The sequence below is a fragment of the Mirounga angustirostris genome, unplaced genomic scaffold, assembly GCF_029215605.1.
Source record: "Mirounga angustirostris isolate CCGP_5_RB_7025 unplaced genomic scaffold, mMirAng1.0.hap1 SCAF_6, whole genome shotgun sequence".
NCBI lineage: Eukaryota > Metazoa > Chordata > Mammalia > Carnivora > Phocidae > Mirounga > Mirounga angustirostris.
Genome location: NW_026991714.1, coordinates 48249647 through 48274781, shown reverse-complemented (window position 1 = coordinate 48274781; position 25135 = coordinate 48249647). Strand labels below are relative to the sequence as shown.

Below are 25135 nucleotides of genomic sequence, written 5' to 3'. Positions count from 1 at the left end.
TAGCAGAAAAAACTGAAGAACAACAAAGTTGGAGAGCTAATACTACCCGATATCCCAATTCACTAAAGTAATCAAAACAGAATAGTACTGATGTAAAGACAGAGATCAGTGGGATAGAAGAATCCAGAAATAAGCCAGTGCATATATAGACAACAGAATTTTAACCAAGCACAAAGGCAATTCAGTGAAGAAAGGGTAGTCCATTTGACAGATGATGTTGGCACAATTGGATATCCATATACAAGCACATGGTCTTCAATCTGTATCTTGCCTGCAAAAATTAACTCAAAATGAATCATAAACCTGAATGTAAAAACCTAAAATTATAAAACTTTTAGACAAAAACGGGAGAAAATCTTTGTGATCTTGAGTTAGGCAAATATTTTTAAATGTAATACAAAAAGCACAATTCATAAAACAACACATTGATGAAATGAACTTTATCATTAAAAATGTGTGCTTTTCAAAAAATACTAAGAGAATGAAAAGACAAGCTGTAGAGTGGGAGAAAATATTTGCAAATCAAGTATCTAAAGATTTATATCTAGAATATGTAAAGAACTCAAATATTTATATATAACCTATATTAAACATATTAGTCATTAGAGAAGTATAAGAATCACAATGAGCTACCAATACATATCTATTAGAATTACCAAAAAGGCTAATTACCAAGTGTTGGCAAGGGTGTGAAAGAACTCGAACTCTATACTTTGCTATTGGGACTGTAAATAGTACAACCACTTTAGGAAATAGTTTGATTGTTTCTTAAAATGTTAAATATAGACCTACCAGCTGTTCTATACCTAGATACTTACTGAAGAGAAAAGACTGGCATACTAATATTCACAGCAGCTTTATTTGTAATAACTGCTAAAATCCAGATGCTCATCAGTAGATGAATGGATAAACAAATTGTGATATATCCATTCTACTTAGCAATAAAAAGGCATGGGCTGTTGATACACACAAGAGCACAGATGAATCTCAAAATAATTACCCTGAATGAAACCAGACACCTTGGGAGCAACTGGGTATGTTCACTATCTTGATTGTAGAGATTTTTTCCATGGGTGTTTACTGTATACTTTGAACATGTGCAGTTTATTGTATGCCACCTATGTATAAGTAAAGCTGTTTTTAAATTAAAAAGTGATGTGATAAAGAGCCTAATATAGATATGAACTGATAAAAGGTTTACTAAAAACTGCTTATATAACATGCGTCACTGCTGTATCTTTCACATAATTATTTGTAATATACACAAAGCAGGAAAAGTCGACTGAAATCTTTTTCTTAGAAATCATCAAGAAATTTAACTCATTTGAAGTAGTGATTCTCACCTAGGGTGATTTGCCCCCCAGGGGACATTTTGCAGAATCTGGAGACATTTGATTGTCAAAACTGTTAATGGCATTTGGTGGATAGAGGCCACGGATGCTACCAAACAGCCTACAATGCACAGCACGGTCCCCTTCAGCAGAGAATTATCTGGTCTCAGATGTCAGTAGTGCTAGGATTGGGGCGCCTGGGTGGCTCAGTTGGTTATGCGTCTGCCTTCTGCTCAGGTCATGATCCCGGGGTCCTGGGATCAAGCCCCATGTCGTCAGGCTCCCTGCTCAGCAGGGAGTCTGCTTCTCCCTCTCCCTCTGAGCACTCTCCTTCTCTCTCTTTCTCTCTCTCTCTCTCTCTTGCTCTCTTGCTCTCTCAAATGAATAAATCTTGAAAGAAATAGTGCTAGGGTTGAGAAACCCTGATTTAGAGTATCTAAAGTCATTGTAGCCACTTATTATTTGAATCCTGTGTTATTACACATTCCTGTGTTGAACATATTACTGGCAAAACAAGTTGCTAAACAAAAGTCTTTGGAGAAAGTAGTGTCTTATACTTTTGGGAATGTGTGGATGATGTATTTATGAGACTCTCTTATTTTTGAAATATTATTTTTTTTAAGGATTTATATGAGAGAGAGCGAGAGCACAAGCAGGAAGGGCAGAAGGAGAGGGAGAGAGAATCTCAAGCAGACTCTGCGCTGAGGGTGGAGCCCGACCCAGGGCTCTATCTAACAACCCAGGGCTCGATCTCACAACCCAGGGCTCGATCTCACAGGCTTGATCTCACAACACTGAGATCAGATCTGAGCCAAAACTAAGAGTCCTTTAACTGACTGCGCCACTCAGGTGCCCCCAAAGCTACCTGCAGTTAATCTATTTGGATATATTGCAGTATTTGTTTTCATATCATTTGAAAAAAATGTTAAAACATCACCACTACCATGCATATATAATTTCCCAACCAAGCCTATTAGATGCTATCAGTAGAGCCTAATTTTAATCAATGGACTTTTGTTTTTCAAATGATTCGTGGCTATTTTAAATACAAAATATAGCTTTAAGAGTCATTAATTTAAAATGCCCATCTGGCCACCTTTTTGCTCATGTTCCACAAATGGACCAAGACCCTTGTTCTCAGATCAGACACTTTAGCAGTTTTACATCATGATACTTGGATCTTAGTATTTTCTTCTTTTTCCATCTTAAAAAAGAACCCAAGGGAGGGAGAAGGCAGATTTGAGTGGAAGAAAGAGGGCTAAGGACAAGGATTTGGATTAGGTTGAGAACATTGGCTCTTAATATAATATGTTGCTTGCGTGGAGTGTCATTTTTCCAATAGAGTCGTTCTTGGATGTTTGTATATTCGATTCGTTCAGGAGTAACTTGCTGGTACTACATACATGTCTGTGGCTGCCTCAGAAGACTGATGTGACGTGGTTGAATTTGGTCTGCATACAGCCTTCCTCTGCTTACCCCATCTGTTGTACTAAAGGAGTGCTTCTGAAGTAGAATCTGTCCCAGGTTTTGTTCTAGGTCAGGGATCTGCAAACTTTATCTATAAAGGCCCAGATCATAAATACTTTACTTTTTTTGCAGGCCATGCAGTCTCTGTTACATCTATTCAGGCCTGCCTTTGGGAGGGTGAAAGTAACCATAAACAATACGTAAATGAATGAGCGTGGCTGTGTTCTAATAACACAGTTTTAATTTACAGAAACAGGGCTCAATTTAGCTTGTGGTCCGTAGTTTGCCGGCCCCTGTTCTAGACCATGAGCATTTCTTCTTTGGGACATTTGGTGTTGTCCGGTTAGTTCCCAGTGGTAGCTGGTTGCAAATGGAAGAAAGTGGTGCCCTTTCACGTGAGCTGTTCTCATGCACTGAATGGCCTTTACAGATGATGGTGTGGAATGAGTGAATGACATGAGCTATAAAGGAGAAGTAGAATGATAAGGCATGCTTACATCTTTTCTCGCTCACACCCCATACGCAGATGTTCAACAAATTCTAGCAAGTTGAGTTTTGAAAAGTCTGTGGAATTAGGTTTTAAAAATGTATTTATAATCTCCTGGCTGAAGTAGGGCAATAACCTCCTTATTGCTGTCTCTGCTTTTAAGGTTCTCTCTAATCCACCAGCCTCCATGCATGTTGCCAGTTTCTTTTCTAAAATAAAAGTGTTATGGCACACATCCCTCCCTGTAATTATACGGTGTAACTCCCAGTCACCCAGAATAGTGGTTCTTAACCACTTTTTATTCCTGAGTCCCTTTGAAAATCATTTGATAGCTGTGGATCCAGGAAAATTAATTTTTGTGAGTGTTCACTACATAATTTTCATACTTCGGGGAAGTTGTACAGTTCATGGCCCTGGGATTTAATTCATGGTCTCCTAGTTAAGAAATTCTGATTTAGAGAGTAAAGTGCATGTTTCTTCTCATGCTGTTGTACATGCTTCATGATCTGTCTTCAGTCTGTCTTTGCAACTGTCCGTGTTCTCTTCTTCCCTCTCCCTCTCTTCTGCCCCCCCCCTTTGCTCTCTGTCTCTGTTTCTCTCTCTCTCTCTCACTCACACACGTGCGTGTGTTTTTTCTGTAAAGAATTAACCAATATTGTCCTTTCATGCCAGTTTCTCCCATTCCTCTGTCTTTGCAAGTATTATTTTCTCTTGCCAGGAATGTCCTGACTACTTCCCCTCCATCTGCCCAGTTTCTACTTGTTAAGACTCATTTCAAATATCAGATTCTTAGTGAAGACTTTCCTGACGTTTCCTCTTTGTCAGGCATAAATAAGTATGAAGGAATTGTAGCCAGTGATACTTGTAGGGAAGCCTTCCTTTTTTGGTGTTGGGATGGGGAGGAGAATGAGAGGAGGAAAACTTCTAGGGAAAATTTCTTTGCTCTTGAGATAACTCTCTTCTTAACCTCTCTGAGCCTCAGTTTCCTAAGTTGAATATATATTTATCTTGGGCTGTTAAACAAAGAGCAGTGTTCCAATCTCTACAGCACCTCAGTATTTATACAGGAAATTCTCTTCTCGTCAGTAGGTGGCCCAGGAACATATGCAGGAGTAAACATTTTCAGAGACCCACTCGGTCAGTTCTGAATAAACTGTCCTAATGGAAAACTATATTGTAAATTTACTAAAACAAGATTTCTTTTTTTAAAAATATTTTATTTATTTATTTGACAGAGAGAGAGTGAGAGCAGGAACACAAGCAGAGGGAGTCGGGAGGGAGAAGCAGGCTTCCTGCTGAGCAAGGAGCCCGATGCAGGGCTCGATCCCAGGGTCCTGGGTTAATGACCTGAGCCAAAGGCAGACGCTTAATGACTGAGCCACCTAGGTACCCCTAAAACAAGATTTCTTGAAATCCTTCTGAAGTTATTTTAAGGTGTTTGTGTAAGATACAAGTCGCCATGCAAATATTTATGTTGTTACAGGCATCGCTACTTTTTAAAAGGCCAGTGGGATTTTTACTATTAGAGTACATGATGCTTTTTTGGCTAGTGACTGATAGAATGGATCTCTGTCTTTCACACATTAACACTTGTGTTTTTCGCTATTCTGTGAATGACTTGACGAGTGTATGACATACGATGATTTGTAATTTTGCTGAGCACAGATGTGTTACTAGTCCATCACACTGTTGTCGAAAACCGACCTCTGTGCTTCAGAGCCAAAATATAATACGAAGGCAGAGTTTGGGATAAAGAGGAACCATAGCTTTATTGCTTTGCCGGGCAAAGGAGGTTGCAGCAGGCTAAGGCCTTCAAAACTGCAAGCCCACCTGGAGGAAGGGGCTGGGGGGGTTTATAGGGAAATACAGGATCTAGCCGGTTTTGACAGGAACTGTGTACATGCTGCTGGCCTAGTTGTTCATGTTTTCAGGGCAGTACTGGGTTCGGGAAACAAAAGGCTAAGAAGGGAGGAGGGGAAGTTTTCCAAAGAGAGGAAAAAGATTACTTAGTTTAAAATTGAGCCTCCATGCTGAAGCATGACTGCAGCCATTTTGATTTTTGTTCACCTTTATGCTTTTAAAGGGTTTCAAGCAAGTAGGCACGTCTCTATGGCATTGGTTATGCTCTACTTTTTTGTTTAGTAACTTTTGTTGCCAGTACTGTTTAAGCTGCCCAAGCCAACTCCTAGTGCTGGTGACCAAAGGGAAGCAAAAAGCAATAGGTCTAGAAGAGGAATTTTGGATAGAGTAAAATGTAAGATTCTGTGGTGGCTTAAATTAATGGTGTAAATCAGTCTACTTTGCAATTTGTATGGCAGTGTAATAAGTATAAATTATTTCACTATTTTTAGATTCATTAAAAGGCTTGTAGGAGTAAAAAAAAATTAGTTATACTTAAATGTGTTATATGCCATAGTAGTAGTAGTTTCAAATTTGGGGATTTTTCAAGATGTTCTGGGACAAATTCCTCATAAACATCGAAGTCATCACATCGGTATCTGTTTGCTGAGACTTCTGAATTCAGTAGGAATGACTAATATGGTCTCTGTGTGTGTGCAATGTAAATCTTTCCTTCTGGATGAAACTTCTCAGATCATATAAATTAGTAGTCCATTTATAAGGACTCTGCCTTTTTATTGCCTACAGGATAAAGTCCAGGCTTTTCTTTTTGCTGTCACAGACATTGCCCTTTATACCTACTTCTCCAGACTCAGTTCCTGAAGGTTCTCATCTCTTACATTTTGCCCTTTTAATTATACTGTGCTTAACGATTGGCAGTTCCCTAAATGCCAGTGACAAAGGATTTCACCATTCCTAGCCTTTGTACATCCTATTTCCTGTGTTTTCTTGTTCACCTAATGAACTTCTTTTAGAAGGTAAGATGGAGAGAAATTAGATATTTCGCCCTCTGCCACCCCCAGGTTTTCACAGTATTTAGACATTCAATTAGGGGTTGGTTAGGGGGCGGGTAATTTGCTGTTGTAGGAAGTGCTGAGGATTAGCAAACAGAAGACTTGCATTTAAGACCTACCCCTGTGATTAACTGATTTTATGTGAGCGTGGCCAGGTCATATAACCTCCCATGAGATTGTTGTCTTATGTAAAATCAGGGAATTGGAATAAAACCGTGAGTAAGCAGACTTGCTTTTTTCCCACTCTTCCTTTTCTTTGTCTTTACTTTCATTTTTCTTCCCTCCCCTTCTTTCCTTCTTACACATTTGAAGAATACAACAGTTTCTATCACTTGATAGTAAATTACCACAGCCATGATTTTTGAAGCATGGGGGTAGGGCCTGCCCTGGGAGTAAAATAAGGGAAGACCTGAGGATTTGAAATGTACCCTAAGTTGGGATCTCCAAAGTACTTTCTGCCTCTTAAATAATATTCATTTGTATTATTCTTTGTATTAATAACACAAGACAAAAATATTTGTGGATATATGTAGCTTAATTCTAAAAGGCTGTTTATGAGACCATTTTGGCTCTGAAATCAAAAGTGACAACTAACGCCATCTGTTGGTGGGAAGAGTTGTACTTTTTATTGGATGTGTAGCGTAAGTTTCTATGAAATTTTGCAAATTACAGTAGGGTTCCCCCCACCTTCTATTTTGAAATAATTTCAAACTGTCAGTTATAAGTGTAGGTAAAAGTCACAAAGTCACCAGTTTTTTTTTTCACATTTTTCCCCATTTGCTTTATCATTTACTCATTTCTCTCACATGCATATACATACTGTTTTCCCAAAATATTTGAAATTAGTTTGCATACCTCATACCCCTTTACTTCTAAATATTTCAGTTGTGTTTCCTAAGAACAAAATTATTCTTTTATGTAACCACAGTTATCAAGTTTGGGAAACTGGTACAGTACTTTATAGTTTAAGTATTCCAATTTTGTGACTTGTTCGGATATTTTATTTACTGCCTTCTTACTTACTGCCTAAAGAGTACAGGCTCTTTAGTTGTCATGTCTCTTGAGTTTCCTTTAATTTTTAATGGTTCCTCAGCCTTTCTTTGTGCTTCATAAAACACTGAGATTTTTAAAAGAATGAATTCATAGAATGTTCCTCAGTTTATTTTTGTCCATTTCCTTGAGATGAGATTCAGGTTATGCATCCCCGGCTCAACTACTCGTAAGTGCTGGGCCTTTCCAGAATATCATGACAGAGCCACATGATGTCATTCTGTTCCTCTGTGGTGATGGTAATTCTGATCCACACACTCAAGGTGTTGTCCTGTTTCTTCACACAGTGTAGCTACTTATTTTCCTTGCAACTGATAAGCAATCTGTAGGAAGACACTGTTTTGTTTTTTGCTCTTTTGTAATGAAAATAATGTCTCTGTAGAAATTTTAAAATATACAGGTAAGCCGAAGTTAGGGAAAAACTGACTTGGAAACCTGGAGATAGCTACATTGTAGTGCCTGTTGGTGTAATCTCTGATCTACACTAAAATAATGACAACAACAGCCAGAAGGATTATACCTGAAATACTGTTTGGTAAATCGCTTTACTCATTTAGCAGTATGCTGTTAATATTTTCCCATGTGTCAGTGAGTTTTCTTTTTGTGATATTTTAGTGACTGCATGGTGTGGTACTGTGTATAATCCTTTGCCTATGGATCATTCTGTGATGTTCAGCTTAGCCTTACATTTCAGGTAGAAGAATCTCTTAGGTGTTCAGGCTATTTAATTTCTCCTCTGTCTAGGCTCCTCCTTTTTTCTTACAGCTTAAGGGAAGCAGTGCTGTACTGTTAGCTCGCGTGACGTTTTCGCTCCGACCGTGGAGTCCTTGACAGACTGTGCTGTCTGTTCCACAGTTTGATGCTACTGCATGAGTTCCTCTCTGCCCATTTCTGGGCCTGTAGTGGCAAACTTTTGCCAAGTATGTAAAGCTCTTTCTGATTCAGTTGGATTGTTTTCATGCTTTAATTGTTAACATTGTATAGTATGTCGGGTTTTTTGTTTTATTTCAAATATGTGGTATTCTGAGTTCAGCGGACTTTTATGGGCTAGTCTTCTGAGCAGAGCATCTGGCAAAATGTACACACACCCACCCAAACCAAAAAGATACAAAACAGAAACATTTGGAGCACAGTTTAACTTTTTGCCTGCAACTTTCTTTCGGTTATCTGAATTCTAGTTTACCTATGTTTATATTTGGGGACAGGTTGGGCGGGAGATCTCAGAGCTCTTATGTATTAGAATCACTTGGCAAGTCACCTTACGTGAACTTCTCTGCTGGAGACAGAGCAGAACCTTTAAAGGCATTACTTAAGACTTCCCCTTTTAATGTTCAGGCATTTGAAGATCTCTTATCAAGTATTTCGTTTTGGGCCAGTGAGGTACATGGAAATAGAAGCTTTCTGCGTAGATACGGCCAGTTCGTAAATGGATCATTCCGTTACTTCCGCACTTCAGTACAAATGCAACAGAATCACATCTGAAAGGCTTGTGTAGAGTCTCTTTATTGACTTAAGGTAAAACCATCTTAATCCTAGAGTATTCTTCAAAGTAGCTTCATTATTTTTAAGCCTTTCTTTACATTTTTGGGAAATAATAGCTGCTATTATATAGATGATGGGGTACATTTTACATGGGTCAGTCACTTTTCATTGCCCATTATTAATGTATGCACTCTACTTCAGGTAGGGTAGTAAAGTGGCATTGTGATAGGTGAAACAATTTTCTGCTATCCTTATCTTTTTCCTTTTAATTTAAGATCTAAGTTTAGTTTGTTTTGAAAATAATCTTTCTTCAGATTCTCATGCACATCTTGAGTATGTACCCAAAATATTTAGAAATAAAATATATGCCTGGAAAAAATATAAAGGTGTTCACTTATCAAATTTAAGTAATCTAGCACGTAGTCTTGCTGGGAAACAATTAATTTAGTTCTTTTGACATGAGACATCTAAATGTGTGGATTAATTTAGACATTATCAATTTTTTTTTCTTTTGCAATGTGGGTGGTGTGAAATTGCTAAACCTGTCATTGTGGTTGGCTTACAGTGATTGAAGTTTCTCCAGAATTTGTCTTTTTCTTAACAGTTTGGTGTGTTCTTATCCATATGAATTACTGTCATTAAAAAATTGCTTGCTACCCTTTGATTAAGAATGAATTGTAGCTTAGAATTTTTTTTTACTACTTGTTCTGTAATACTGGGGATAGATGGAATAATTTCAAGTTGTGTGCTTTTGAATAAATTTATAAAATAATTTAGAACATTTACATTTAATCTACACTTACAAATTAGTCTCTTAAGAGACCCCTCATCATTAAATTCAGTGCCTAGTATTGGCAGCATATTTGTGTATTTTTTTTGTGCTGAGAGATATTATTAGTTAACATGTTTACACATTTAGAACTTCTTTCTAAGAAATGAATAATTTTTTAAGTAAAAATGTTTTTGATCATTTAGTAAATTTCTTTTCCAGTGTCCTTACGTCTTTTAAAATGCTTCATTTAGAGGAACAGTTTACTCTTTCTAATCCATTGATTTATATTGTAATTTTCACATGCTTCTGGAATTTACAAGTAGAAGAATGGCTCTTAAAGGTGTGCCTCCTCCTCTCCTTTTTTTCTTTTTTAAGCCACATCACTGATAGGTGGACTTGGAGCCTCTGCTTAAATATTAGCAAAGTTCCTTGCCCAAGGCCTTACAACCGGCTGATAGTGCCTAGACCAGAATTTGAGCCCAGGGCTTTCTGACTCCAAAGTCTTTGTTCTTTCCATTATACTGTACTATTTCTACATGCATGGAGTTTTTCCTATGATTTCTCTTAATTCTTAGAAAATCTCTCTGGGGTATATTTTGTCATCCCTTATTTATAAATGAAAAAAACAAAATTCAGAGATTAAATAACCCAGCATAATACACCTGGTTAAAGTCCAAGAATTAGTATTCCCTATCTCATGATTTTACCACTGACCTGCTTTCTTTGCTCCTTGGTCTGGAGTGGGGGGAGGGGAGTTATGGGGGGCGTTGTTCATGAATTGACATGAATTCTGTTAATTTTTTGTTAATATCTAACTGAGATTGCCATTTCCACAGCACCAGGGATTCTGGTGCTGGTAAGATGGTAAGATGAAGGTGACTGATGTGAAGGGGATACCAGGTGACCGTGGGAGACTTTGTACAACAGAAGACTAGAAGAGGGTCCTGGAGAGCAGAGATTGGAGAAGCTTGGGTAGGAAAGGGGCCTGCACACCCACTTTAGATACTTTGCTGTTTTTGGCAAAAGGTGGAAGAGTGTTGTTTACTACTCACCTTCCCTAAGACCCAGTGGCATACCTCTGGCATATACAACCTTGAAATGAAGTGGTTTTAGTTTTCTAAGCTCAGTTCCCTACTTAGAAACCTTTCATGATTCCTAGTGTCTGTCCCTTCCAGTCAAAATTCCCCCATTTGACAGTTGAGACCCTCCACATTTTGGTCCTGTCACTTCTTCGAACCTTTCCAGAGTTCAGCACAAAGGTTCCGCTAAGCCCGCAGGCCAACACTCCACACTGTACCTCCTCTCTGGGCCATCTTCACTTTTAAATTTGTGCCCTCATTTATGGTGTTCTTACTTCTCCTTTCTTCCGCCCCTTCAACTTTTCTTTCTTTATAAACTTAAACATCATTTCATCCTGTAGAAATCATGTGACTCTTGAAGCTGAATAGAAGTATAAGAGATAGTAGTATTCTGATTGTTTCATTTCCTGCTCTTTCCCCCCTCTAGCCATAATGAACTTGCTCAGAGTTAGGACCAACCTTTTAGTTTCCCTTATCTGTTTCCCTCCTTCCCTCATTTTGTTTCCCTCCTCTTCCTTCTCCCCTCCACCTTTCCTTTCTCTCTTCCACACTCTCCTCCTCTGTCCTGTTTTTTTTTCCCCCTGTCTATCCATTTATCAGTTCATCTCTCTTTTCTGTCTTTTGTTTTTCCCTCCATCTGTCCTCCCTGTTTTCCTCCTTCCAGCTGTCTGTCCCTACAATGTAAGCTTGGGCAAATTACCTATCCTCTCATCTCTAAAAATGGGGTATAATGTTATTACTTCATAGGGTTGTTTCGATTGAGTGAATTTTTAATGAAAAGTACTCAGCAGGCCTGTGAGGTAATAAGCAGTCCTGGATGTTATTTTTTGTTTGTGATTATTGTACCGATTTGTGTATTCCAGTATAAAACAAATGATAGTATCTGCTGTAAAAGGAGAAATACTTCTCCTTTATATGCATAAAAGTAGATAATCATTTTTAAAAGTAGCTATAGAAATTAGTTTTGAACTTTTAAATACTTTGTGATTTAAATACTCATGATTAAGATAATTATTTCTACTTTGAGACAAATTAGTTTTTCATGTATTACATTTTTAATTGCTTACCATATGGACTAATTTTGTGGTAAATTCTTTGTCTAAAAGTGTCTTTGCCTACTCTTGAATGAGAATTTAGCTGGGTATGGAATTCTAGGTTGACAGTTACTTTCTTTTAGCACTTTGAAGATATTTTCTTTTCTTCTGTGTGCATTATTTTTGTTGAGAAGCTTTCCATATAATTTTGTTCCTATGTAAGTAAAGTGCCTTATTCCACTTGCTTTTAAAACAAATATTCTCCAATTTAAAGTGATGTATATAGACTATGACTTTTTAAATTTTTCCTGTTCAAGGCTTGTGATTCCTGAATATGAAGAGTTATGTCTTTCACATGTTCTGGGAACTTCTCAGCCTTTATCTCTTTAAATATTGCCTTTCATTATCTCTCTTCCTCTAGAACTTCTCTTAGACTGTGTTAGATCTTACTCTGTTTTCCATTTCTCTTGATCTCTATACATTGTATCAACAACTCTTTGTACAGAATTTTTGCATAATTTCCTTTCTCTCTTCTACTTCACAAATTCTCTTCAGTTGTGTTTAATCTGATGCTTAATTCTCCAGTGACTAAATTTTTCTTTTTTAAAAAAAAATTTTTTTTTTTGGTTTTCTAACAATTGTTTGTCTTGCATTCTTTTTTTTCTTTTCTTTTTTTTTTAAGATTTTATTTATTTGCCAGAGAGAGAGAGAGAGAAAGAGCGCAGGCAGGGGGAGTGGCAGGTAGAGGGAGAAGCAGGCTCTGCTGAGCAAGGAGCCTGATGCGGGGATTTGATCCCAGGACCCTGGGATCATGACCTGAGCCAAAGGCAGGTGCTTAACCAGCTGAGCCACCCAGGCGTCCCCATCTTGCTTTCTTTGTAACAGCTCATTATGTTTTCAGTTTTTTATTTTAATCTTTCCTGTTTTATAGCCTTTATCAGATAAGTGTTCATCTAAAGTTCTCAAAAGGTAGTCCTAATAATTGTTGCGTTTCCTGCTTTAGTTATAGTGTGTTGTTATAGAGTTGGTAAATTTTTATTTTGGGATTTATTTGTGGGAATCCCATGTTGCCTTTTTGTTCCCTCCATCTGCCTTGGGTTACAAGAGTCTCTGGCTTGTGAACACATTTTTGTGGATTTGTGGTCACTCTCCTTTAGCTTTAATGTTCAGGCCAAGACAGGTAAGTTTCCTTATCTTATACCAGTATGTATTCATTTTTTCTTTCTTTCATAATCAGTGCAAAGAGTTGGCATTAGAATTTTGATAAAAAGAGCAGTGGAAGCACAGAGGCGGGAGGCTGATGATCTCTCTCCAGGAGGCACTGGGGGACTCATATAACCCTGGGTGTACATCAGAACCTTTTTCTTTTTCATTTCTTTTGTAATAACTTGAACTTTGAAGGGTGGTAAATAGTAAAGATAATCTTGCTTACTGTTACACTAGAAATGGTTTTAAGAGGCAACCATGTTTTTAATAAACTTTTGCTAGAATAGCTCAGTATCAGTTATGTCAAAAACAAAATCTTTTTTCTTTGTTACCCCAGAGCATTTTGATGGCTTTAATTATTGAAACAAAGTACTGGGGAATTGGGACTGAGTTCTAATTTTCTTAGATTAAAAAAAATAAAGAAGGCAGTGGAAGTTTAGCTGTCACAAATGCTGAAAGTAGCTTGCCTTGGGGCACCTGGGTGGCTCAGTCATTATCAGGTCATGATCCCAGGGCCCTGGGATCGAGCCCCACATCGGGCTCCCTGCTCAGCGGGAAGCCTGCTTCTCCCTCTCCCTCTCCCCCTGCTTGTGTTCCTTCTCTCACTATCTCTGTCAAAAAAAAAAAGTGAGCTTGCCTTAATGCTATGATACACAGGCTGTTTTTTTTTTTTTTTTTTTTGGAGAGAGAGAGAGCAAGTGCGAAAGCATTAAGGGCGGTGGGGGTGGGGCAGAGGGAGAGGGAGCAGCGGACTCCCCGCTGAGCCTGATGCAGGGCTGAGGCCCAGGACTCCAGGATCATGACCTGAGCTGAAGGCAGCCGCTTAACCGACTGAGCCAGCCAGGCGTCCCCAGGCTGTTTAAATCTTTGTGCCTTCCATGAGTGTCATGTAAAATATGTCTGTAATACTGCTTTAAAAATAAATATTAAAGGAGAGCAAGCTCTGTAATAAGTTTTAAATATTGAACTGCAATTATGATGTTTTAATTTTACCCTATTTTTTCTCATGAAAGTTACAAGAACATTATTAATAAGAAAGTGTAGTTTCTGTTGTTGAACCTGTTGCTTCTATTTTCATCTTTCTTATAGTTGTCCATTTGAATTTCTTAATGTGGTTGTATATAAGGGCATTAAAATGGTTCTCACTATTGTAAATAGTGCTTGATTGAATAGCTGTATCTATATAGTTTTTTCTCTTTCTCCAGAGTTTTCGTAAGGTGAATTTCTAGGACTGAGATTTTAAGCCAAAGTGTATGAGCATGTCAATTCTGTATTGTCTGAATGTTTCCAAAGAAATTGCTCTAATTAATTGCATTTCACTACCATTTACCTTATGGTTGCTTAACTCTTTTAGAGTATGTTTTATAAAACTATTGAATTTCTTTAGCATAATATTCCTAATGATGATAGCTAACTTATTTTAGAAAAGAATATGTAACTGCTACTGTGAAATGAGATTGAGAAGTTGACACTTTAATCCTTTGTTCATTTGGTTAAAAAGTACTGGTTTCTGGTGTGACTCTCACTGAGAAGGTGAGGTGTTTAGGAGACTGAATATACCTGCAGTTTAATAATCTAGTTCAGTGACCTCAAGCAAGGAACTAAATCTACACGTTTCAGATTTCCTGTTTGGGGATTATATTGCTTGGAAAGAAGCAATATCCTTGTTTTTGGATTATAATTGCTTGGAAAGAAGTAATATGCTTGTTTTGGATTTAAAACCAAAAGAGATTAACTATCTTTAGAAGTTTTAGAAGAGAGTAAGTAGGAAATAATGAATTTAATTAAGAAAAGAGCTGTTGTGATACTGGTAATTGTGAATGATTGTGCCATTCATAACACTAGGAAAAGCGTGTATTTGTCTTGTTTAATTTGAACTTCCTGTGTGCAAAGCACAGGAAGGTCCTGAAATACATACTAAAAAAATAAACCCATTTCTGTCTCTAAGGACTTAGTGTTTTTATGGTATCATATGAAGTTTTGTTGTTCTTCAGCAGTATTAAATACTATTGACATGTAGTACATTTATAAATAGTTTTGAATATGATTTTCTTTAAGGTATGCTTTGCTGTAATTGTGTTTTGTTTTTTTTTTACATGTAATGGATTTCAATATAATCTTAATATTTATGGAATATTTGGCATTTTAATTAAAACTAGGCAGAGAAAACTTTATTCTTATAGTTTAAAATGTGTAATGTCTTATAGTTTAAAAATGTGTAATTCTTCTTTTTAAAAAGATTTTATTTATTTATTTATTTATTTGAGAGAGAGAGAGAGAGCATGAGAGGGGGGAGGGTCAGAGGGAGAAGCAGACTCCCTGCTGAGCAGGGAGCCCAATGTGGGACTTGATCCCGGGACTCTAGGATCATGACCTGAGCGGAAGGCGGTCGCTTAACCAACTGAGCCACCCACACGCCCCTAAAAATGTGTAATTCTTATTCCTGGTCTGTATTATCTCATTTTCAGTAAATAATAGTAAAAAAAAAAAAAAACTAATGTTTTTGAAGAGTAGATTAAGAATACATTTCCTTTAACAATTTAATTAAAATCATTTTCTTGACACTAGGGGGCACTCTTGACCTATGGATTCATATCTAAATCAATCAATATGCATAGACTGGAATGAAATGAAATTATTTGAAAACATGTCATTGCTGAGTGTTGACTTCAGAGGGAATTTGGATTATCAAGCTCATTTTATATAGCAGTGTAAATATAGGTTGATCCTTAATAGTGTCATAAGGATAATGAAGCTTATAAAATGAAATGCTGTAGATTAGAGGAAATTAAAGTATTTCAGTGCTCTGTTCACTTTTGCATTGATTTTCTAAATGGGTTCTAAATGGTTTTAAAAACCCATTATTTCTAATATCTTTCTCGTTAAAAAAAGAGTATATCACCATGTTTTGCTCTTAGCAGGTACTTAGAGTATATCTGAAGAAATGAAGATTAATTTAAGATGTGACTAAAGGTTGCTATCATTAGTAATAATTTTTAAGCATTTGAAAACCAGCAACATGTTTTGCTACATTCAGGAAACATTTTTGGCGTTTTCATTCACTGTATTTGCAATTAGGATTTTCGAGACACCCACCAACATGTATTTTGCCAGATGTGTACTAAGGTTTTTGTCATCTTTAATTCAAAGACTCCATGGAATTTAAGCTTTGTGTGGATTAATTAAGTAGACAAAATCTGCATCATTGTAATTGCACCCTTACCATGTGTCAGTACTGTTTTATGGGCTTTGTATGTATTCATTTCTCCTCACCACAATTCTGTGAGGTAAGTACTTACTCTTACCTTTAAAATAGGTAAGGACACTGAGCCCAGAAAAGTTAACTGTTTGCTGGTTTCAAACTTAGGCAGTCTTGTTCTAGAATCTGCTTCTAAATCAATGTCTGTATTGCTTCTCCAGAGAGAGGAAACTTAGCATCAAGAGAATTACTATTGCTATTTCAGACTCAGTTTTTAAAGCCGGTATAACTTACCATTTCTCTTAATGCACAAGGCTTATTGAAATTAAAAGTTGGAAAGGGGCCCTGAGTCCCTTTGCTGCTGTCATTTCACAGAGAGGAAGAAATTCCATCCTAGAAGGGTGAAGTTACCAACATAGCGCATACAGCAAGTTATTTGTGGAGCGGGATGGAAAACAGAAGTAAATATTCTTACTTACAGTATAGTGGAAAGAAATGTGATGTTGTGGAAATAATATTTGACTAGAATTTCGGATGGCTTCAGTTTTATTCTTGGCTCTTCATTTACCAGCAGAGGCTCTGTTTCCTTGTGTTATGTGAGCATAAAAAATGTCCTCCTCAATTTAGTCTTATTGGCAGTTGTGAAGATCAGTGACATAATGATTGAAGATATTCAATAAACTTTAACCCTGTACAAATGAACATACTATGGTCTCTGTATGACATATTCCATAATATTTTATTTTCAATTATTTGTGGTATCTTTGTAAACCAGTTTATCAGCAATGGTAAACTTACTCAGTATTGTTGCTTTATAGATCTCTGCAAGATTTCTTGAGTTATGCCATGTATTACTTTGCCACATGTTGTTTTACACTATTTACTTAAAACTAAAAAAATGTTTTTGAATTTTTCTCACAATAAGTGAAAAATTATACTTAACGCTTTACTGATGAACATAGCACTAACATGTTTTGAGCAGTAACATGTTTTGAGCCCATTTGGTGTTTCTGACTATTTGAAAAGAGCGTACAAGATCGTCCTCCAGCTGGATTTAGTCACTTAGCTGAAATAAAAAATACAGTTCAGTAGTTTTTTATTTCTTGGCATGGTGATAGGCATGGAATTGTTTTTTTAAACTTTCCATAAGACATAGATTTAAAATTTTCTGTGTATTTTTTACAGGACTAATAATGTATTTGTGGCCTTGGACGTGAAGCCGTCAGTCTTCTGTTGCTGTTAACATAGCGTCCAGGACTGATGTTGTGGGAAGCATGGACCTAATGAACGGGCAGGCAAGCAGTGTTAATATTGCTGCTCCTGCTTCCGAGGTAAGGTTAGCTGTAGAGTCTCTTATCTGACATTCTAATTTTTCAAACATTATGGTTGGTCACAGATTTAAATCAGAACTTGAGAAGAAGAGCTACAAATCTTTTAGTTTAAAAAAAGCTTTTAATTTTGCCATTCACACGTTTATTCTACATCTTAGAAACAATCCTTATCCACTTAAGATACTTGACAAATAATGATTACTTAAGAGTTTTTCTTGAGTTTAGTTTTAAAGGGTACATAGAATGTCTTTCTAGGGTATTTTTATATTGCATGAACCTTGAGGACAGTAGTAGAAGAAGTGAGAATAAAAGAATCTTTTATTTAGAATCACATAATTTTGACACCATCTAGATCCCTTGATTCCAGGCCTGTTGAAAGAGTCAAAAATCATTAGGCTGAAATGTTGGAAGGGATGTATGTGGCTTAGAGTGTAAAGATGGAGGTGAAGACCAAGCTAGGTGCCCATCTCTCCAAGTTGTGTGCTGTGCTCTTATTTGTGCTTCATGTTTTTTCTTTTTTGCTTTGTCTTTAAATCCAGGGTACTTGCCTGCTTTCCTTAATAACTTTACATCTAGCTCCTATATTTCTTCTTTATTTTTCTCTTACTATAGAGGATGAGAGTAATGTCTATGACCTTTTACCTCCTTGGCCTCAAAGTTCGTTAATAACTTCAACTCCAGCCAGTTACTTAGGCCTTGCTATCAATGAAAATAGTCTAAGTCTGTGGTTTTGATGATTCTTCTTATGCTGATGATTTCTGTATTTCTATCTCTAGCTTCCCTCAGTACATTTTTATTAAGCATTTCTGATGGACCAGACATTTTATGTATAATATGAACAAAATCAAGTTACTCATTATTATTCTGCTGTGCAACCTGTAAAGAAAATAGCGCAACCCCTTTCTCTGACTTCTATTAGTAGCATCACCATTTCCCATCGCTGTCTATCTCAGCACTGTTTCCCTCGCCATCTGAGCTTAATCTCTAGATTTCCCCTTTGTGCACCACAGTCATTTTTCTAATCTCAGCAGGGAGAGTGCACTAGCAGAACAGAAGTTACAGTCTTCTGTAATGTCATGGAAGCGACAGCCCATTCTCTTTGCCATGTTCTGTTGGTTAGAAACAGGTCACAATCCTGCCCACACCCAAGTGGAGGGAATCACACAGGTTGTGAGTGCCAGGAGAGGGAGACCGTCGGTCGGTAGCCGTCTGAGAGCCCGTCCAGCAAACCTCATCGCTCGGATCCGGTCCTTTTCTCCTTATTTCTGCCAGCACCATCAGAGTTTGGTCATTATTTCTTGTTTACATTATTGCAGCAGGCCTTTAGTTTGATCTTGTACTTCTATTCTCTGCTGTTTTTGGTCCGTTTGACTGTAATTCAATTTTAATATTCTTAAAATACAGCTCTTAAGCTTTATTGTATCCCCAAATTGTCCGTGGTTCTCCATTGCCTACTAATGAAATACCATGGCCCTAAACCTTTTATTCAAGACTTTCTCGTCAAAGTGACTTTACATTTTCTATTTTCTTTTTAATAGATTTAACTCCTACTAATTATTGACTTGAAATTTCATTCTAATGAAAGAGTACTGTATCTTGCTGATGTTTGTATAAACCATTGTTTTCTCCTACTTTTGTTACAGTTTTGTCTGTATCAGTTTTTCCACATGGCATTTCTCTTCCCACTCCAGTGTGCCCCTCCCTCTCTGCACAAAAAAAGACATTTTGGCTGTCTTTCAAACCTATTTCAAATGCTATACTTTCAGCAGAGTCTTTTCCTCATCCCCTAAACAGATAGCTTTTGTATTTTGAAACTATCATTTAAAAAAAAACCCACTTTTAAAATATTTTTTTCCATAAATTTATACATCGCTTATCTTTCTCCTCGAGACAAGGATTATATTACATGTTTATATATATGTTTATATTATGTTTATGTTTACTTGGTATTTTTATAACCATATTTTTTGGATATGTTAAATGTATGTGTGTGTGTGTGTGTATGTATATATATGTGTGTGTGTGTGTGTGTGTGTGTGTATGATATTTATAACTATATATCCTGAGATATTTGGTCTAGTATTACAGGAAACAGTATATAATTATTTGTTAAATAAAATAGATCATTTTACTTGTGTAAAAAAATCTGTTGACTCTCCTATGAAAGTGAATGAACTAACATCAGGCCTCAGAATAGTGTAATTTAGTATTTGGTAAGTGGAAAAAGGCTGTCTTTTAAATTGTTCTACACTGTGGCAAGAAAATGAAATTAAAAATACATTATTTTTCACCTTCTCTTAAAGTACAGATCTATTAACGTATCAAAATGCAAATGTCCCATAAATCTGATAAGCTTACAAATTGGACAAAATACTTGATCTGGGTGATTGACTTCCCTGTCTTAGTGCCTTAATATTTTACCTGTACTAGAAGCTCCTGAGATCAGAAGAGCTGCAGTGAATTTTTTTTTTCAGATATTCAGAAGTGTCAGTGGTTTTTAGTCTCGAATAAAGAATTACTAAACTATTCCCTTAGTGGACATTATGCTTAAGTACTGTGTAGCTTATCAGTACCAACTTATTTATTGGTATTGGGGAAGCAGATAGAAGCATCTTGCTCATAATTCCTTAAGCCTCTCCTAATGACTTGTAAGAATGAAAAAAGGAAAGTGATTACTTGTTTTGATAAGTAATAAAATTGCCATTATGATTTGCTAATTTGCCTTGAATGAGTTAAAAACTTGGAGAAAGTTATATTTAAAATTAATATCTTTACTTGATAGAATGTATTTAGTTATTTGGTCAGTAACTGATGTCTGTTTGAATGTTTTTCAGTTTTTCAGTTTTTTTCATGTTATGAAGGCAGGAGTGATGAATTCCAACCTCTTTATATATCTGAGCAGAAACCAAAGTCCCGTCATCAGATTTTATACATAGTATTTTATTTCATGTGTTATTCTCTGTAATTATGACTAGCTTATGTCAACGATATTATTTTATATCCCAAGACTAATTTAGAAATTTATTCATGATGTTAATCAGTAACTCTTCTTAGCTCTATCAGAAAATTGATGTCACAGAGCAAACTGACGGTGATGACCCAAAAACTGGAGAGAGAGACAAGTAAAGAATTAGTTTACCATGAGCAGAAATCACTGAAGCCAGAAATGGGTAGCAAAACTTAAGCTATAGTTGAGAAATTGCTGGAGGCTATGTGTGGACTCCTGGGGGCCCAATCTTAGGTTCCCCCAACCCCCACTTTTGTGTTTTACCTCTAGAAGCTCTACCAGGTTCTCACAGTGAAGATCAGAGAAAAATCTCTTCCTGCTTCTAGCAGGGGAAGGGGAAAATAACCATTTTGAAATGTGCCCAGTGCAATCTGTTCTCCCCCTGACCTCAAGGGAAACTACTTTACCAGAGCCTAACCTACTTGGTGGACAAGAAATACCCAACTCCAGCTTCCTTCAGCCTTTCTTTCTCACTTTCTAAGGTATTGGCAGTGGGGTACTGAGAAGTATTTGAGGTTACAGCCCAAGGGCACAGGCCACTAAAAGACCTGACTGTAGGACTTTCTCTGTGCATACTTTACCACCACATCAACAGGGCCTCTGTATAATAATGAAGGGGTATAGCTGAAAGAACAGCAAGGCACAGATTCTAAGAAGGAGTTTCTAAAGAAACCCAAAGAAGGACACTAGAGGAAATTGAAGACTCAAGACACCTCAAGTACAACAAACAGTAAACACAGCATGACTCTTATTTATTTAGAAGCATATCCTTACACTAAAGGCCTATTTACCTCAGTTCCTATTACCCAATACATTATGTCTGGTTTTCAGCAAATTACAAGTCCTGCTAAAAGGTAAGAAAAATACATAGTCTGGAGAGACAAAGCAGGTAATAGACAAAGCCAGAGTCAGATATGGCAAAGATTTTGGAATAAACAGACTCGTGATTAATAATGCTAAGGGCTGTAATGGAAAGAATGGACAACTTGTAAGAACAGATGGGTGATGTAAGCAGGAATATTGAAATGCCAAGAATCAAAAGAAAATACTAGAAATCAAAAACATTGTGACAAAAATGAATGACTTTGATCGGCTCACCAGTAGATGGGTGGGCAATAGTCAGCCGACAAAAGAATTCATGAGCTTGAAGATATGTCAATAGAAACATCCCAAACTGAAATGCAGAGAGAAAATAGGAAGAAAAAAAAAAAATGGAATAGCATATCCAAGGACTGGGACAATGATAGAAAGTGTAGCATACATGTAATGGAACTACCAGAAGGAGAAGAGAAAGGGGCAGAAGAAATACTTGAAATATAATAATGAAATTTCCCAAATTGATGACAGATCCTTTCCTTTGAAATGATTTTGATATTTAGCTGCGAAAGTGAAAGAAAACATAAAAATGAGGCATAATGACAAGTGCTCAAAACTGATATATCACAGCTGGTAGGCTGACGTATACGTTATACATTGGTAACTGAAACTTGGGTTAATTTTTTGTGCCATTAACCTTAATCTCCTGCCTCCATTTAATAGAGCATGATCTAAGTGTTCTTACAGTGATGATGCTCTGATTTTAGCCAACTGAGGCAGAATACATTTTTATCTTATGGTGCAGATACAGAAATAGAACAGAAATAAGATTTTCAGAGCCAAAAGCCACCTTTGTTCTACATGCAGTAACAGCAAATTCGAACTTGAAATAGTGACCTTAAAGCAAAAAACCCTGCAGTTTGTAATATAATAGGAAGAATAGTAACAATTGTACTATCACAGATGGACATCACTTAACAAATATTGGATTATTTAATGAAGTTCTGAATATTTTCTTTTCTTTTTTTTTTTTTTTTTTTTAAAGATTTTATTTATTTATTTGAGACAGAGAGAATGAGAGAGAGAGCACATGGGAGGGGGGAGGGTCAGAGGGAGAAGCAGACTCCCTGCAGAGCAGGGAGCCCGATGCGGGACTCGATCCCGGGACTCCGGGATCATGACCTGAGCCGAAGGCAGTCGCTTAACCAACTGAGCCACCCAGGCGCCCGAAGTTCTGAATATTTTCTTATGGTTTAAGTTATGAAAACCATTTGTCTTTTTCTTTAAAAACATTAGTTTATAAATTATAAATAACAGTATTCTTCTCCCTAACTTCCCTTTACCTCATTTGAGAATCATCAAACTTGTTAAAATCTTTAATTTCTATAAGAAATGGAGGAATGTCAGGATGAGGAAACTGACAGACAAGAAAATGACTCAAGAACCTAGAAGCTAGGTTAGGTTTTCACTTGCCTGACCCTTTATCTAGTGCTTCTTCAGCTAAGCAGCATCTGGTCCCCCGTTTTTCTGCAGTGTTTGTTGACCCACTGTTTTCACTTTCCTCAGTGTTTAATGCCAGTTGAGTTTCTAGGGCATCCACTGTGAGACAGTATTAAAATGGCTGCATTTTCTATTTAACAGAAAAGTAGCAGTTCCGAATCATTAAGTGACAAAGGTTCCGAACTGAAGAAAAGCTTTGATGCTGTGGTCTTTGATGTTCTTAAGGTTACACCAGAAGAATATGCGGTAAGCTTCCCACCTCCCCTTTCTGCAGTTTCTGCACATAACTTACACATTGATGCTGTTGAGCCAAGGCGCAGCAGAAGGAGGTGGTTAAAAACAACTGGATGCGGGAATTGATGGAGAGAGTAGCAGCACAGCAGTGAAGCAAGCAGAGGGGTGAAATGGGGAGGGGAGGAAGAGCTGGGGAGCGGTATAGAGCAGCTTCCTTCCTTACACCCTCAATTTGGTGAATAAAAAGTAAGTCCTTACCACGTGAAAGGAATGTAACATCGTGTGTCAACTCTACTCAAAACAAACACCACCACGTTAGGGGGAAAAAAGTATGAGTACTTACCTTTATGGTGATTGCTTTTGCCTCCTACCTATATCATCTCTCCAAGCCAACCAACTGTGCTTTATTAACCTATGTAAGAAATATTTTTACATTTTTGTAAATTAAAAAACAGAAAAAAGAAATTTGAGGGCATTATTGCTATATCATGAAAGATACCTAGAAAAACTTTTCTTTCTTAACTGACATAAATGTTCATTTGAAGTTCTCTTTCTCCTTTAACGTGTTAACAGCATATTTGATTTCCTGTTGTTGAACCACTCTTGCCTTCCCGGAATAAACGGTTCAGTTATAACATATTATTCTTTGGTATATTATTGGGTCTTGTTTTACAGCTGTAGCCTTGAGTGAGACTGGGGTAGGTCCACAGCTATGTGCAGTCCCTACAAGACCAGTGCCCTCCACCCTGAGCTGTGGGGCCAATCCATGTGCAGTCCTTAGATATGAGTTGCCACTAGTATAAGCGTCACTCTAAATAGGGAAGAAAACTTTTATATTAACATCAGATTTTATATTACTGTTTGGGGACATAATCACCATAATACTGCTCCATGAACCAGTAGATCTAATTTTTGGTTTTGATTTTGATTTAATGTATGACTGTGTCCAGATTTTTAAAATAATTTTTGTTTTATTTTCTAACTTTACCTCATTTATCTCATAAAAAAGTATGAATCGGCATGAGATAATTTGAAATAATCATATTTAATAATGGTATAAGGGCAAATTTTCATTTTCTGTAATCCATTGTAAAATTGTTACTTTTTCTAGTAAAAATTTGAGTATTCAGTATATTTTAGTATGGAATATAATTTTAATTTAGAGTATATGTCATGTCATAGAATTCCCAGGGAGAAATTCTCATTTTTTACCTTTTATTTCAGGGTCAGATAACACTAATGGATGTTCCAGTATTTAAAGCCATTCAACCAGATGTGAGTAGTTTTAAGAACTTTCCTTTTAAATATACAGAGTGGTCATTAACAGTATCCCAAATTAAGTTTTAGAAATGTCAAATTCATATTAATGTTTAAATGTTTAAAGCTTTTGATGTGACTGTCCTCAGAAACTCATGTGGCAGTCATAGATAAAAATCACTGAGTCATAGGTAGGACTGTTTCAGTCATTTTGGTTGATCAGGCTTCATCACTCTTCTGAGGGGTGAACAGACTTAGGTTGAATGATTTACTCAAGGCTTTGAAGCTTTTTCAAAGGACACTGGGAATAAGAAACTGGGTTTCACAACTCCAGCAGTTTGTTCCCTTGTATCTTTATAACTTTATAATATGACAGTGTGTTAACATTTTGGAGAGAAGAGGGAGGATCATGGAAGGCATTTTTTACTTATTATGCATCTACCTACTGGAAGCCATTTATTATGCTGTGTGTGTGTGAACCCAAGTGTGGTAGTACCTATTTTACTGATGAGAAAACAGAATGACAGTTGTCTTTGCTGCACAGCTAAGTATGGGAATTGGGTTTCAGACTCTAAAAACTAATACTTTTTCCACTCTTATCAAGTAAGAATATAAGTATGATTTTGTACACCAAAACTAAGTAAGTGATGGGGGCGCCTGGATGGCCCAGTTGGTTAAGCATCCAACTCTTGGTTTCAGCTCAGGTCATGATCTCAGGATCATGAGATCGAGCCCCACCTTGGGCTCCGCTTTCAGCGCAGAGTCTGCTTCAGATTCTCTCCCTCCCTCTCCCTCTTCCTCTGCCCCTCTGCCCAGTTGCACACATGAGTGCACGCACTCTCTAAAATAAAATCTTTAAAAAGCAATATTGCTATTGATAATACCAATATTCAGTGCCATAAGATAGATAATTTTTTTAGTTCTTTTGGGAACAAAATAATAGTGTATTTATTGTATATACAAGTATGCAG

The 25135-nt window shown here is 36.8% G+C and overlaps 1 protein-coding gene across 3 annotated transcripts in view; it reads left to right on the top strand.

Annotated features, from left to right (window-relative positions):
- Positions 1-25135, top strand: part of RALGPS2 (Ral GEF with PH domain and SH3 binding motif 2) — a 156497-nt gene that overhangs the window by 21042 nt on the left and 110320 nt on the right. For all 3 annotated transcript variants that reach the window (XM_064594263.1, XM_064594265.1, XM_064594264.1), the window contains exons 2-4: positions 17205-17350; positions 22815-22919; positions 24132-24182. In XM_064594263.1, the coding sequence (XP_064450333.1) occupies positions 17294-17350; positions 22815-22919; positions 24132-24182 (213 nt within the window). In that variant the 5' untranslated portion in view covers positions 17205-17293. The remainder of the gene's footprint in view (positions 1-17204; positions 17351-22814; positions 22920-24131; positions 24183-25135) is intronic.